The sequence below is a fragment of the Marmota flaviventris genome, chromosome 11 (assembly GCF_047511675.1).
Source record: "Marmota flaviventris isolate mMarFla1 chromosome 11, mMarFla1.hap1, whole genome shotgun sequence".
In the NCBI taxonomy this organism is placed as follows: Eukaryota; Metazoa; Chordata; class Mammalia; order Rodentia; family Sciuridae; genus Marmota; species Marmota flaviventris.
In genome coordinates, this window is record NC_092508.1 from 59983905 (window position 1) to 59997798 (window position 13894).

A 13894-nucleotide genomic window follows, 5' to 3' on the forward strand; every position below is an offset into this window, starting at 1 on the left:
TCTTTTTATTCCATTAAATTTGATATTGGAGACTAAATCCAGAGGTGCTTTACCACTAAATTATGCCCCCTCCAGTCCTTTTCTTCCTGCCCCACCCCCATTTTTAAATTTTGAGACCTTCTTGCTAAGTTGCCCAGGCTGGCCTTGAACTTGTGATCCTCCTGCCTCAGCTTCTGTAATCACTATAATTACAGGTATGTGTGACTGTGCCTGGCTATGATTTTCATTTCCATGTGGAAGAAAGGCATAATGTCCCTAACCCTACCAATAGCAATGGATTTGGATTTACAGGACCACTATTGCAGTTCCTAATAAATCCAATTTTTTAAACTATGGAACCAGAGTTTTCAACAAACTCGAGTTTTAGTTTAGCATGAATGCTTTAGCCAGCACCTTTATAGACATTATATCTGTATGCATTTTAAAGACATTTTTAACCATTCTCAGATTTCTCAGTATTTTCATTTAGACAAGGATGTCACTATAATCAGCATATGGTCAGCTTATCATTGAAATTTAATTATAATTGATAATGTAGAAATGGGTAAGCTATGCATGTGTCAAGGAGAGGAATAAGTCAACATTTTAATCTCATAAGTTGTACTTTGTACTTGTTATTTCTGTGGGTCTTTGTACTGTGGGCAGGAGTTATAACATCTTTTCCAAGATGTTTCTATTTGTTCCACACAATTTCTGAATAGAAACTGAGGATGGAAAGTGGAAAGAGGGTAGAAGACAGATGATTAAATAAGACATTATAATCTAGATTGAGTTAAAAAAAATAAGAATGGGTTCTACCTAAATCTCTAAATTATGTTAGTTCAGTCAACAAATCTCAGTGATTCAAAGAGCATTCAATATAAACTATTCTATTTCCTTGTCTTAAAAAAAAGAAAAGAAAGAAAGCTACCCCCGCCCCCAGAGTCCAGGTGATTGGCAGGCATCACAGCTACATCCTAAATGTGTGTTACAATGGCAATCTTCATTTTAATTTCCGATGAGAGGAAGAAAGCCCACTCTGTAAAAAACCCTCAGGGTCCCTCCCCCCATCATACCTCTCATTCCTCTTCATAAAAGAAGCTGTGCAATTACTAGGTGGATAAAGATATCTGAGTGCATTCTCCTACAACAATTTGCTCCCTGGGTCCCAGTGGAACTTCTGGTTTCAGGAGTATCATAGACTCTACGTGTCACAGATGCAAAGGTTAGAGGATTTCACAGCCGGGTGAAGAGAGGAAAAGAACAGGACACATTTCTCTCAATTCCTTGGTTGAGCCCACCTCAAAGCTTGATCCCAGGAGCTGAAAACACACTTCTGTCTGCTTTCCAGGGTATTTTCCTTTTGGACTGGTAGTTTTTTAACATACACTTACAGGGACTAAATGGGACAAAATCTCATTAATGTTCCTAATTACTATTTTAAAATATTCCCCTTCTACTATTTTGGGATATATGGTGAGCACAAGATTAGTTATCTGACTGTAGGGTTTAAATCTGATTTCACAGAGACAACACAAGTGACTCTGATCCTCTAACATAAAAGCAAGGGCTGGTCACCTTAACTGTGGCACAGGAAGGTACAGCCTGCAGTTACCTCTTGACTGTTATGTTGGGGAAAATAAAAATAGTGGATCAGGCAGGAGTGTCCAAGAAGTGCTGCAGTTGCTCCTCAACACCTGCCCCAGTGGGGCCACGACCTGTTTCTGAGTATAGGGTTTTCTTTTTCTGAACATTTCACCCATGAAATCTTCCTTCTCCTTGTTTAAATCTACTGATAAGGACTCTCCTGATATTAACTCTTCTGTTCTGATTTCCTCTAACTAAATATCCTTTATGATAGTATTACACCTACGCACGAGCCCAGCACATTTATGATTTGAAGGTTTTCTTATGGAATACTAGGGGAGAGAGTAAAGGAAGAAGGTGGGTAAAGGTAGTTGATGAACTCACTTTTCAATTATACTGTGTTATTACAGTTCATGTTTCGGCTACAGTTTATAGGTGAAAGAGAGAAATTTCTTTTAAGGAATTTCATCTTGTGACCATTTTATTCAGTTAAATTCCTTTTCATGAGTAGCTGGACTCAATTGTAGCATTGTCTAGATAAGTAAAATTTCTTAATGCATTTCAACTACTTTGTATGAGTAAAAATACATTCCCCAAGAGGGCAGAGGAGTACTATGTTTAAGTACATGCTCTGACAAAGAAATAAAAATGCACGTGGAAATAGTTTTATTACCATTTTTACATGAATCCTATAAGCAACAGTAATCTCCAAAGGGGTCACACATCTCTAATAAAGAATCACAAATGGCACCTGATTTGTTCAGTTAGGTAATTTTACTTTAGTCTTTCTAGATTTTAATCTAAACAGTAGTCTTTGAATGAAGGAATGTACAAATTCAGGGATCCCCTATAATGACAGGAATGTTTAAGTATAATTAGTAATATTTTTGAAAGCCAACAACTGTTTTCCAAAAGAGTGGTACATTTTTTTTTTTGTTTCAAACTGGATCACAAATTACTGTGTTTTTCTTACAATAGTGCTGAACTTTTATTTGAGGTTTTCTGTTTCTGAAAAGCAGACATGATGGATTGAAATAAAAGATAATTTATTGCAATGCTTACTTTCATGTGTAGAGAGAAGCAGTGTAATTGTAATTTACAGTAGCTGTCAAGAAAAATCCATCACAGATGACATTAAAATGACTTATTTTGCCTGAGCCACTTATTGTTTGTGCATAATCTAATAGAAAGAGATTATTTTTAAAAAATCTGCTTTACATTGTTCTAGATTAATATCAAAACATATACTTATGAATTAAACATTGAAAGCCATTTATTGATACTTTCATCATGACATTTACAACTATAAACCTGAATTATTTTTGGTTGACCTATCATATATTTGTGATGCATGAATCTATACATTTATAATATTCTCACATAGATAATATAATCTAGAGACAATTAACAAAAATACAGATCTAGGAATGTTTTAAAGCACATGGAGGTACAACGAGTATAACAACACTGTGGCCTAAAGATCACTAGGCATCCCTCGCAAAGCAAAAGGGCACACAGGGAGTCTTTTTGTGAAATCATTTTGTCTGATACTTCTTCACAGACATCATCCCATCCTCCAGGTCTCAGAGGAAAATTCAAAAATATTCCTTAGAGATCTGGTGGTTTGGAGTAACAAAATACTGACAAGCTGCTTGAATGTTCTTTTCAGAGGGTAGCAGTGAAGGGAGGCTGTGCAAAGATGGTGAATATCTTACAATAAACGAGACCAAGTTGAAAGATGTTTGTAAACCTTTGGTTTGTAAAGATTTCAAGTACTTTTGGCTCAAAGGTGGATACCATTTGTTTACTTACTCTCTTAAGATTTTGCCTGAATAAAAAAAAAAAAAAAAGGCAAAATAATAGATGTTCGGAAACACTGCATTAACACATCAGAACAAACATTTGTTACAATTGGGGCCAGTTTCCTCACCAACCGCAGACATAAACCATCTAAATAATGAAATGCATTAGGGTAAAAGTAAGAAGTTCATTGTCTTTTTTTTTTTTATTTTTTCCCCCCACATAGTTTTGTATGTGCAGTTGTTGAGACTGATCTGGTTTTCAAAGGAGCTTGTACATGCAAATTCATACTCTGCAAAAACTGACCTTTGCATCCAGATAGCTAAAATCCAATGTCACTTTCAATTCTACTCTTCTTCTTGTTTCTTCTTCTTTTTTTTTTAATGTAGCTAGAATTAATGTAGTGAATATGTAATGAAATGCATTATCCTGCATGGAGATTTATCAGATTTTCCGACTGAATGCTGTGCTTTGCTAGTACTAGCTGGAGTTCACCTGCATGTTGGTGTGGCGTGTGGCTCTTTTTTGTAAAGAGTTAAGTCGTACACAAAAAAAGGGAACAAAGGTCAGCACCCAGCCACCACTTGAATGTGAGATTTTTCTTTTTATTCCCCTTGATGTATACTAGGCTCTGTGTTATTAGTCTTAATGATGGAAAATTGTAGTGTTGATACAAATCTTTTTTTCAAAGTAGTAGGCGGGAGCTCCATTTGTTAGTAAGTTTTTTTTGTGACTAAAAGCCACGGACAGTACATTTATGTAGCAGTAAAAGGCCTAGATGCTCTTTCCATAGCAGAGCTAATTATTCCTACTGTGACCTTACTGATCTAGCCTGTTCCTAGTACATCTCATCTGCACGCCTGTTCCTCTGTGTAGATGGTGTCAGAGAATATGAAAAACCCTATAATGAAACCATTTTCATGATGGAGAAAGGCTACTGGAGTTGCACTTGCTACAAAGAGGCTCAATTATATGAGTAATTGTGATAATTTTCTACATTCATAGCCTTCAATGGGGAAAAAAGAATGAGAGCCACAAAGGAAAATTACTTTAACAAGAAAGTACAGAGAGTAAAAATGGAAGAAGAGACAAAAAGGGGAAAAAATAACCAGAAAAAAAGTTTAAAAAATAGATCTGGAGGGAGGAATAGCGAGACAGGGAGAACAACAGAAATGCTCAAAAGCCCATGTGCAGCTGTGTTGCACAATTAAATTGAATTTTTTTTTCTGCAGTTGATGAATGTGACTACTGCAAATGTGCCTCTGTAGTTAGCTATCATTTGTTGTTCCGTGACAGGAAAAGGATAATTACCTCTCAGAGAGAATCAAAGGCTGACATGCCCTTTAGACACAGCCATGAATGCAGAGCTCGATAGAATGCTTGAATAAGAATCTAGTGTTCTCTGCCCCCTTCTACTGAAGAATAAATTTTGTTAAAATGCAAGAGCACCACCAGTAAATTTGTTGAACCCTAGGTGTTCAAAAATATGAGGTGCATCTATCGACTCATCCCATTTGCAAAAATAAAACTGCATTTTGAATTCATTTCTATTATATTCATGGACAGTAAGATAGTGAGATATGCATTAAATTTCTTTTCCCAGTAGGGGTCTGATTCAACATTTCCTATGAAAGAACAGAGAGACACTATCCTTTTTTCCCAGGCTAGTTAGCCTATAATTTAAAACTGTCAAAAACACAATTTTGTTCAAAGTCTTCAATAAAAGCTTCTCAGATATAACCCAAAGAGATTTTACTAAAGTTTGATTCAGACACTGTTACAATATTTTTAAAGCCATAAATGCATTTAACTGATATTTTACTGCCTTTTTTCTTAAAGTATTTGAAGGCGTATGAAGAAAAAAGGCAGCATCTTTTCAAGGTGACTAAGCCTTCCATCTTTAGACAAATGGGAAGTATTCAATGGTTCATATTAATGAGAACAGTACTTTAAAGGGTACTGATGTGATCTTCTTTAACAAAATGCGTTACTTTTAAATGAAAACACATATTCTGCATGTCTACTTCAAAAGAGCTAGGAGAAAAAAGACCCAAAAGTAGGTAACAGATTACAAAGAAAAGTCTTGAATTCAGAAAATACACATACACTCGGAAAGCAAGCATAGAATACTGTGTGGGAAATAAACAATGGTTTACAGGAAAAGTGAACCAGGCAGAAAAAGGAGATCACCCTTTTGGGTTACTTGCTAATCTACTAATTTGCTAATCAAAAGATAAGGCTTGCTTGAGCCAACAGCTTTTATCTTTGTATCATAGGAATATGTTTCACTTCATTCCTTTATTACATTTAGCTTTTCTCCTTTCTCCTTATCCAAGAGTTGGAATGCTCATCCCCTTCCTAAGCACTTTTTTCCATATTTGGTGTGATTTTGAGTACAGCAACATTATAGACCAATATGTCGAGCTAAAACATAAGATGCCATATAAATATTGTTGGCTATTCCAGTAAGTTTCTTTGCTGACCCTGGTATAATTCCCTTTTAAAAAGTCTTTTTATTTTTATTTTTTTCAACTCAGGGAGAATATTGCAGCCTGGCAGTTCACATAGTGATATCAGACTGAAATGATGGTTCTGAATCATAAAACATGTCATCAACTTTATACCCAGCCACCAATAACCTTTGTACCATTTGCCAACCCTCCCTTTACTTGTCAGTGTAAGGCTTACCTGATTGTATTTCCAATTACAGAGAAGGGGGCCCCCGCTCTGCAAGCTGCAATTGCTTCATCTCTACATCTCCTGGCAACCTCCACTAACTTTTTACCACATTCATCCACCTTGCCCACCAAAAATGTTTCAGAGGTGTCTCCATGGAAGCCATTGTAATAGACCTAAACGCAGGCAGAAATTTTAAAATATGTCCTTGTTTAAAAATCTACTCTCCTAAAGTACACATATTATTCATTTATGTATTTAGTAAACTCAGGTGTTTTACACTCTCAGAATTATACTTATCTGCCTATAAAAAATAAAACAGATACACTGAAACCTTACAGAAAGTAAAAAGATGAAACCATGTAATGAATGACAAAGTCTAAAAAACATATAAATGGCTAATACATCTATTTCAGCACTATGATTAGAAACACTAGTGTAACATTTTGATTCCTCATTTTAATTTTGAGAACACAAATGTATTTTATTTGGTCACTGTATACAAAAATTAGTGGTCAAATAAAATACACTGACCTACAATTACCAGGATAGATTTAGAAAACTAAGAAGTATTTAACATAGTAAAAAGTTTCCTTAATATCATGAAGATTTATATGATCTTTATTTACCAGTTCTAGACTTGGAAGTGATATATAATGACAAGAAGAAATAAGATAAGACATATTATAATGGATGCTAGGAGAATTTAGTTCTAAGAATTGAAATGGCTCAATATGAGGATGAAATATGTTATAGAAAAAAAATCCCATGTCTAAAGTGAAGTCTTAATCAAATGTTCCAGATAGCAGAATGTCACTGAAAACACTCTACATGGATTTTTAAAAAATCAGAACAGAACAGAACAGGCTTATGAGAAAAATTACAGAAAATATAACTTTATCAGTCTTCAATGATCTTTGAACCCTACAAGATCTTTAAGTCACCAGATTTATTATTAAAAAAATCAATGATTACCAAACACTATAATAAATACAGAAGGCAGAGGAGACTGGTTGAATATTTTTTTTTAAGAGAGAGAGAGAGAGAGAGAGAGAAATTCCAATATTTTATTTTTTAGTTATTGGCTGACACAACATCTCCACCTGTATGTGATGCTGAGGATCAAACCCGGGCCGCACGCATGCCAGGCGAGCGCACCACCACTTGAGCCACATCCCAGACCAACTGGTTGAATATTGATCCTTGGAGGTAGCATGGGATTTACTATTTTGCATAAATTTGTACTCTTTTTCACAGTTCGTTTTCTCATAAAGTTGAATGCAGAAACTGCTATTAAAGAGATATTTATCTGAATGTTCTGTTTTAATTCTGAATTTATGTTGTAAATTTGTATATTATTCTGCATCTTTAAAAATGTTCTATATTCTGTGAGGGAGGCAAGAAAGGACTTCATGAAGATCTCCACTTTATAAGTCGGGACAAACACACAGACAAGTTGCCTTCTAATCAAGTTTTTTTCACAACTGTATCAAATTATCTTAATTACTTTGTAAAAGAATAGTGTTAAATATGTTCATTCCCATTTATTGTCCTTTACAATCTATATACACGAATATAAAATTTGCTAATGAGTAATTTTTCAAGAACATCTGTAACTGTAAATGTTTATGTAACTGTTTTTAGGTAAAAATGTATTATTCAGAAATTCTATTTGTTTTTCATATATTTACTAGTTTTCAAAATGACTACTTGAAGGATTCAAGTATAATACTTGAATGCTTTTGAGAGTTGGTAGCAACATATATAACCAGTGTTTGTATCCAAAAACTATTCTTGTTTTATACTTCATTTATTTAAGAAATATTATTGAGCAACTACTATAAGTACCACATTGTCTTTTAAAAAAATATTCAACTTTTAATAGAAAAAGAAACCTATTTTCTTGTGATGCATACTAGAAGTAAACTATAAAATATAATGAGTATTTTCTGATAAAATTATAGAATCTGGTAATGGAGTCCTTGACTTAACAAAATATTTCATCAGAGGGCTGGGGTTGTGGCCCAGTGTTAGAGCACTTGCCAGCACCTGCATGGCCCTGGGTTCAGTCCTTAGTACCACATAAAAATAAATAAATAAAATAGAGATATTATGTCCAACTAATATTTTAATAAATATTAAAAAAATTTCATTAAAATATAATTTGTTAAAATACTAATGTAGGCCTGGGGATGTAGCTTGGTGGCAGAGCACTTGCCTAGCAAGCATAAGGCCCTGGGTTCAATACCCAATACTGAATAAAATAAAAAAGATACTAACCTATATGTTTCCTAGGTTCCTTCACATTTCTAGACACTTGAAATTTCACTTTGTTTTATGAGTTTTGTTAACTGTTGAAATAATTTAAAATTTAAAAACAAAATTACTTATTAAAAGAATCTAGAAAAGTAATAAAATATTCTCTTTGGACACATTAGAAACAGTATGGAAGAATATGCTGATTTCATTCAAGCAGCAATAGTTCATTAGAGGGTGATCAGGTGAGATAACAACACTTTATAAAATACCTCCTACATGATTCTGAGTTGGAAAGATACCAACAGAGTATATGGAGCAAATGTTCAAGTATTCTAAGTAAAACTAAATAACATAGGAAATAGTATTGGCAATGAAAGAATCCTTGGCTATATATCCTTATACCAGCTGATATGAAGAAAAAAGGCTGAATTAACTTAACTAAAAATATGACTGAATTCAAATACTGGATGTCCATTTCTATCTCTTTCCAAATTCCACTTAAGTTTCATGGTCTGGATAAAAAAACAACTATTACTAAAAATATTTTATCATTAATAGAAACTATTCCTTGAATGTTATCCATCTCAGCTGGTTCTCATCAGATATTTAAATTGTATTTATTTATTTAAAATGTATTTATTAATCATGCACAGATTTTATGATCTACATAATCCAAAGGTATCATTACAACAATTTTTAATAAAATGAGCACAAATAATTTAAGTCTGAGAATGGTAAAAGGCTAAGAAAATTAGAAAAGGTTAAAGCTTGTACAATTTGAAGTCCCTATGTTGAGTTTAATGAGTACTTGTAGACTATTTTCATAAACTCACAAATCATAAATAAAAATCTAAAACAAAATAAAATCTGTTATTAAAAATTAACTTTTTTTTTTAAGGCCATTAACCATTTGGTGAAAACTTAAAAAAGTTCAGAGAGAAAACCACTGTATGCTTTGAGCTCAAGACTCTCTATACCAGAAATGGAACACAATGTTACCTTCAGGGATTTTAATAAATCTAGGGAACACTGCTAGCAAAAGAGTTGCTGTCCAAATAGACTGACACACAGGCCAATGTAGCCCCTAATGACAGAGTAAGATAATGACAGGCCCCACTCAAAATCAGCAGGAAGAGGAAGATCAATCTTGGCAGAGTGAAGGAAAAATGCTGGCTTTCTTCGTGTTAGCTCATCTCATACATATCTAGCTTCAGCAGCTGCCCAGTGCTGTGGTGCTCTGCATTAACTACACAGTGGATCAATAACAATTACACCTTCTCAAAAACATGACACATAGCAGGATTGGGTTGACATTTCACTTAGGCCAACATTGATCTCAGTGCATCTGATTCCAGCCCTAAATTCAAGTCAGGCCTGGGTTTACTTGGAATAAACACAGAGTTAAAGACAAAAAAGGAAACCAGCTGCTTGCGTCTGGGGCTAGAAGTAAACAGCACTTCCACCGGTGCAGTTCACATTTTCAATCCACTCTTCTTCCTGTTGCTACTAGCAATTCTGAAGTTGATCAAAGACTATTTTTTGTATGATTTACTCACCGTGACATCAATGTTGATAATATCTCCATCCTGAAGAGGTCGACTGAAACATAAACAGAAGGAAAAAATGGTGATAGATTTCAATAAAAGGAATAAAAAGTAAATACCTAATGACTACTATCACAAACTCAGTGAATTGCAATGATAATTTGGAGTGAAAGAGACATAAATGGAATAACTACATCTGATCTATGTCTTATGTTAGTCACATCAAATTTTATAAAAAATAGATAAAACAAACATATTGCCATTGTTTAAAAAATCACCTATCCTTTAAAAAGATGTACTTATTAGTTATCTCAATGTTATAAAGAACCAAAACAGTAGTTGATAACAAAAAACTTGCCTACATTGGACTTTCACCATATATATGGTAAAAATTGAGGAAAGTAAAAGAAATAGTTACTGTACAACTACTGTATATCACATACTGTTTTAACAAATATTAAATGATGGTGTTATATCCACTTTGTAGTGAAATACTTCAAAATTTTTGTTTTATCATAATCAACTTCTGAAGTTTACAGGTGGATTTCAATTGAGCCATAGTATTTTCCAACATACATTATAGATCTTATTTTCATGTTTTAGTTTCCAAAGGAACAATATGTTATCAAAAAACAAATACCTGTCAGGAATACCATGACAGAGTACGTTGTTTACAGAGGTACAAACAGATTTTGGAAAGCCTCCATAGCCTAGAGGTGAGGGATAGGCGTCATGATTGATGATTTCCTGATGAACAAGAGCATCTATCTCTTCAGTTGTCATGTCAACCTATAATATTAAATACAAAAATTGTGCAGTGACAGTTGAAGACATTTCCTGTATTTACCAACCATTCCCATAATAACAGCACTTCCATGTGAGATTGTATAGACTTACTATAATAAACATGTTATATAATATTTTAATTAATTATGACTAGTGTTACCATCTTCAATTATGCTTTTTTTTGATGATTTTTTTGGGGCAGGGGTAAATGATAGTATTATGGACTCTTAAGAAATAAAAAATTTAAACTCCAGGATCCTCTAAATCACTGTGAGTCATTAAATGACATGAGTCCTTTTTAGCCTGAAGATTTCCACAATATGTCTTTCAGCAATCCTTTTCTCTTTCTCAATAGTTAGTACGATGGCTAATGGAAACTTGAATAAATGCTCCAAAGGATTTTTGGTTTAGACAACAGGTCTGAAAAAGTAGGTCAACCCACACTTTAGTTCAGTGAAACATTACATGGGTTTTATAGCAATGGGATGGAGATTAGGGATCATCATTTAGAAACACAGTCTGATACATTTTGTAGAGATTTGGTTGTCACTAATCCTGACTTCTTTTATGCCTAAGTAAGTAAATGTGTTTAAAACAAATTTCCCCCTTATTAGAAGGTAACCAATTGCTCCCAAACAGAAAAAACTGAAACTAAAGTTTTTGTTTTATTTTGTTTTTGTGGTGTTGGGTCTCACTTGAACCAAGGGCCTCATGTATGCTAGGCAAGCACTCTACCACTGAGCTAGACTCGGCCCCTGAAATTGAGTTTAATGAGCACTGGTAGACTATTTTCATAAACTCACAAATCATAAATAAAAATCTAAAACAAAATAAAATCTGTTATTAAAAATTATCTATTTCTCCAATAATTTTCTGTTATTTTATATTCACATTATGCTTAGTTATGTTGCTCTAATAAGTTTATTATACAGATGACACAGTAAGTGATTTCATCTTTGAGTCTTCCTAAATTCTTCCCTCCTTTTGGAAATGACAGGCTTTACTTTATTTCATTATCTCTATGGAACAGGGTGTTTCAAATTATTATAAAAGAACTAAATCTTGTAGGATTTTTGTATACAATTATATGGCCATTATATCTATAGCTTTGTGTATCTGGTCTGATCTTTCATTGCAGAGCTAATGCAAGAAAATAGGAGGCAAACTACAAGGTAGAACAATTCTTCAAGCATACAGAAATAATGAAGGAAACAAAAGCACAAATTATAGGCAGGAGTAAGAGGCAAAAGTCAAAGCCGTCTGCCACTGATCAACTTGGATAGGCTGATTTAGCCCAAGGTATTTCTAGAATTCTGCTAGTAAAAATTCAATTTGGATTTTAAAATTACCTCTTCAATAAATACATAAAATAATAAGGTCCCTTTCTCCCATCCCAAGGCTTTACTAGATTTTTTGAAAGCAAATTAGATGTGTACAAAACAAAAATTAAGGTGAAAGAGAAAAAAAAAAAAAAGAATGAAAGAGAAAGAAGTTGCCCCTTATGGAAGTCACTCTGAGGCTTGGTAAGACACCACCTTTAAACTCTTCCCAGCCAGGAGGAGGACATGACGGGCAAGCTGACAAGCCTGATGAAGCCCTTGAATCTGATCTTCATTCTTAACTTCTATGCTGTCTCCCCAGTCGGGTACAATGCCTGTCGTCACATAGTCTGGCTTCTTTATGTGCTTGAGGAAAAAGGATTGAAAACGAAGATCAGAACCCAGCGCACGACAATGGGATCATTTTTTCGGACACAGCCTCCTGCTTCATGGAGCTCTGCCCTTCCTGCCGGAGCACCGACCTTCGAAGCCAGCACAACAGACCCTCCAGGCTGCCCCCAGTTCCTTCCCCTGCCCTTTTGAACTTAACATTGCCCGTTAGTGCTGCCACTGGATGGTCTGTTAACCTCACCATGCTTTGAGTCAAACTCGACTGAAGTAGACTTCTGGTCAAAACAAACAGTAGTTTTCTTTTCTTCCTCCTCCCAACCCTGTTGGAAGCATATCACCATTGATGAAAAATAGCACCAAGCTTCCAAGTTGCCAAATGGTTAATTAAAATTAAAAGGCACTTTCATCTTCTTAACACAAAGATCAAATTTATGCAAGGGAAGCTCCCAACACCCTCTCTCAATGAATATTTGTAAAAAGGCTGACTGTCAAGTCCAAGGAAGCCTATTATACATACACTTTTCTTACATTTGGCAACCCTACTCAGAGTTTAGAGAATAAAACAAAACAGCTTCCTTTTCTTTTTTGCCTGAGTACATAAAAAATCACCTAGAACATTTTCATCATTTATCAAGAACAAAAGGCACCCCCCAAATTTAAAAAAATTCAACCCTGATCACTCTTGTAGACACCATCCTCCACCACTTACCTAAACTCATTGGCATATTCAGGAAATAATACTATCCTCCACAGAGCTTCTTTTAGTCCAGAGGTTTTGTACAGCCCTTTTGTAAGTTATTTATAGCAATTGTACACAAGCATTGTTTAACAGAACACAGTAAGATGCCACAGAAGTTTGGGACAGGAGGGTGAGGGAGATAACACCATTCAATGGGGACATCACACAACTCTGGAAAGGATGCAATTAGGGTTCTTCTCTTTGTGAAGAGTGCCATGCTGGGTTTTAGGATCTTCTCTTATTCTCCAGTCAGAGGGGCTTTTCTGATTCAAGCAACAGCACTGCCTGGGCTGCCACAGCTGAGCCCTGAAGAAGCATCTACTCTATTCCAGTCACCCCACTAATGCCCACAGCTCACCAGGTTTACCCCCAAACAGCCTGTGATCTTGTCTGTATTCTGGCTCTATAACCTGGCAGAGAGGATATTGGGTTGTTCTTGAAATTGATTGATATGTCTAAAAAAATCCTTTTACCTATCTGGCAATTTCTTTTTCTTTTTCCTAAGGAAAAGTAATATCAATTTTGTGACTAATACCAAATACTGGCTCTCACTATGATGGCCAGGCCACAGCCAAGCCAGGAATGTATTCTGGGTTCTGGTGGTCTTTCTTTTCTCATGAGCTCCTGCAACAAAATGGGCCATTCACCTTCAGGAGGTAAAACATTCTTAATATGGGTTTGCTGTTAAACATTTTAAAAACTGCAAAAGGAAGAAAGCAGTGGTTTTGTGACAAATTCATATTTCTTTTAGCTACTCTTACTAAATGACCCACAGAGCTCCTTTATATTTCATTTTGAAAAATGGTCAGATTGTCTTTCCACAGAATTGCAATCTCTGAAAAAAAAAAGTCAAC

General features: G+C 34.7%; 1 protein-coding gene across 3 annotated transcripts in view; it reads right to left on the minus strand.

Annotated features, from left to right (window-relative positions):
- Metap1d (methionyl aminopeptidase type 1D, mitochondrial) overlaps positions 1 to 13894 on the minus strand; it is an 82069-nt gene that overhangs the window by 4307 nt on the left and 63868 nt on the right. For 2 of the 3 annotated variants that reach the window (XM_027946169.2, XM_071619074.1), the window contains exons 3-6: positions 12167 to 12316; positions 10486 to 10634; positions 9858 to 9900; positions 6055 to 6218 (exon numbers count right to left, since the gene is read on the minus strand). In XM_027946169.2, coding sequence (XP_027801970.2) covers positions 6055 to 6218; positions 9858 to 9900; positions 10486 to 10634; positions 12167 to 12316 — 506 coding nt within the window. Of the gene's footprint in view, positions 1 to 2595; positions 3395 to 6054; positions 6219 to 9857; positions 9901 to 10485; positions 10635 to 12166; positions 12317 to 13894 lie in introns of those variants that run through there. The other variant, XM_071619075.1, reaches the window with a different exon arrangement.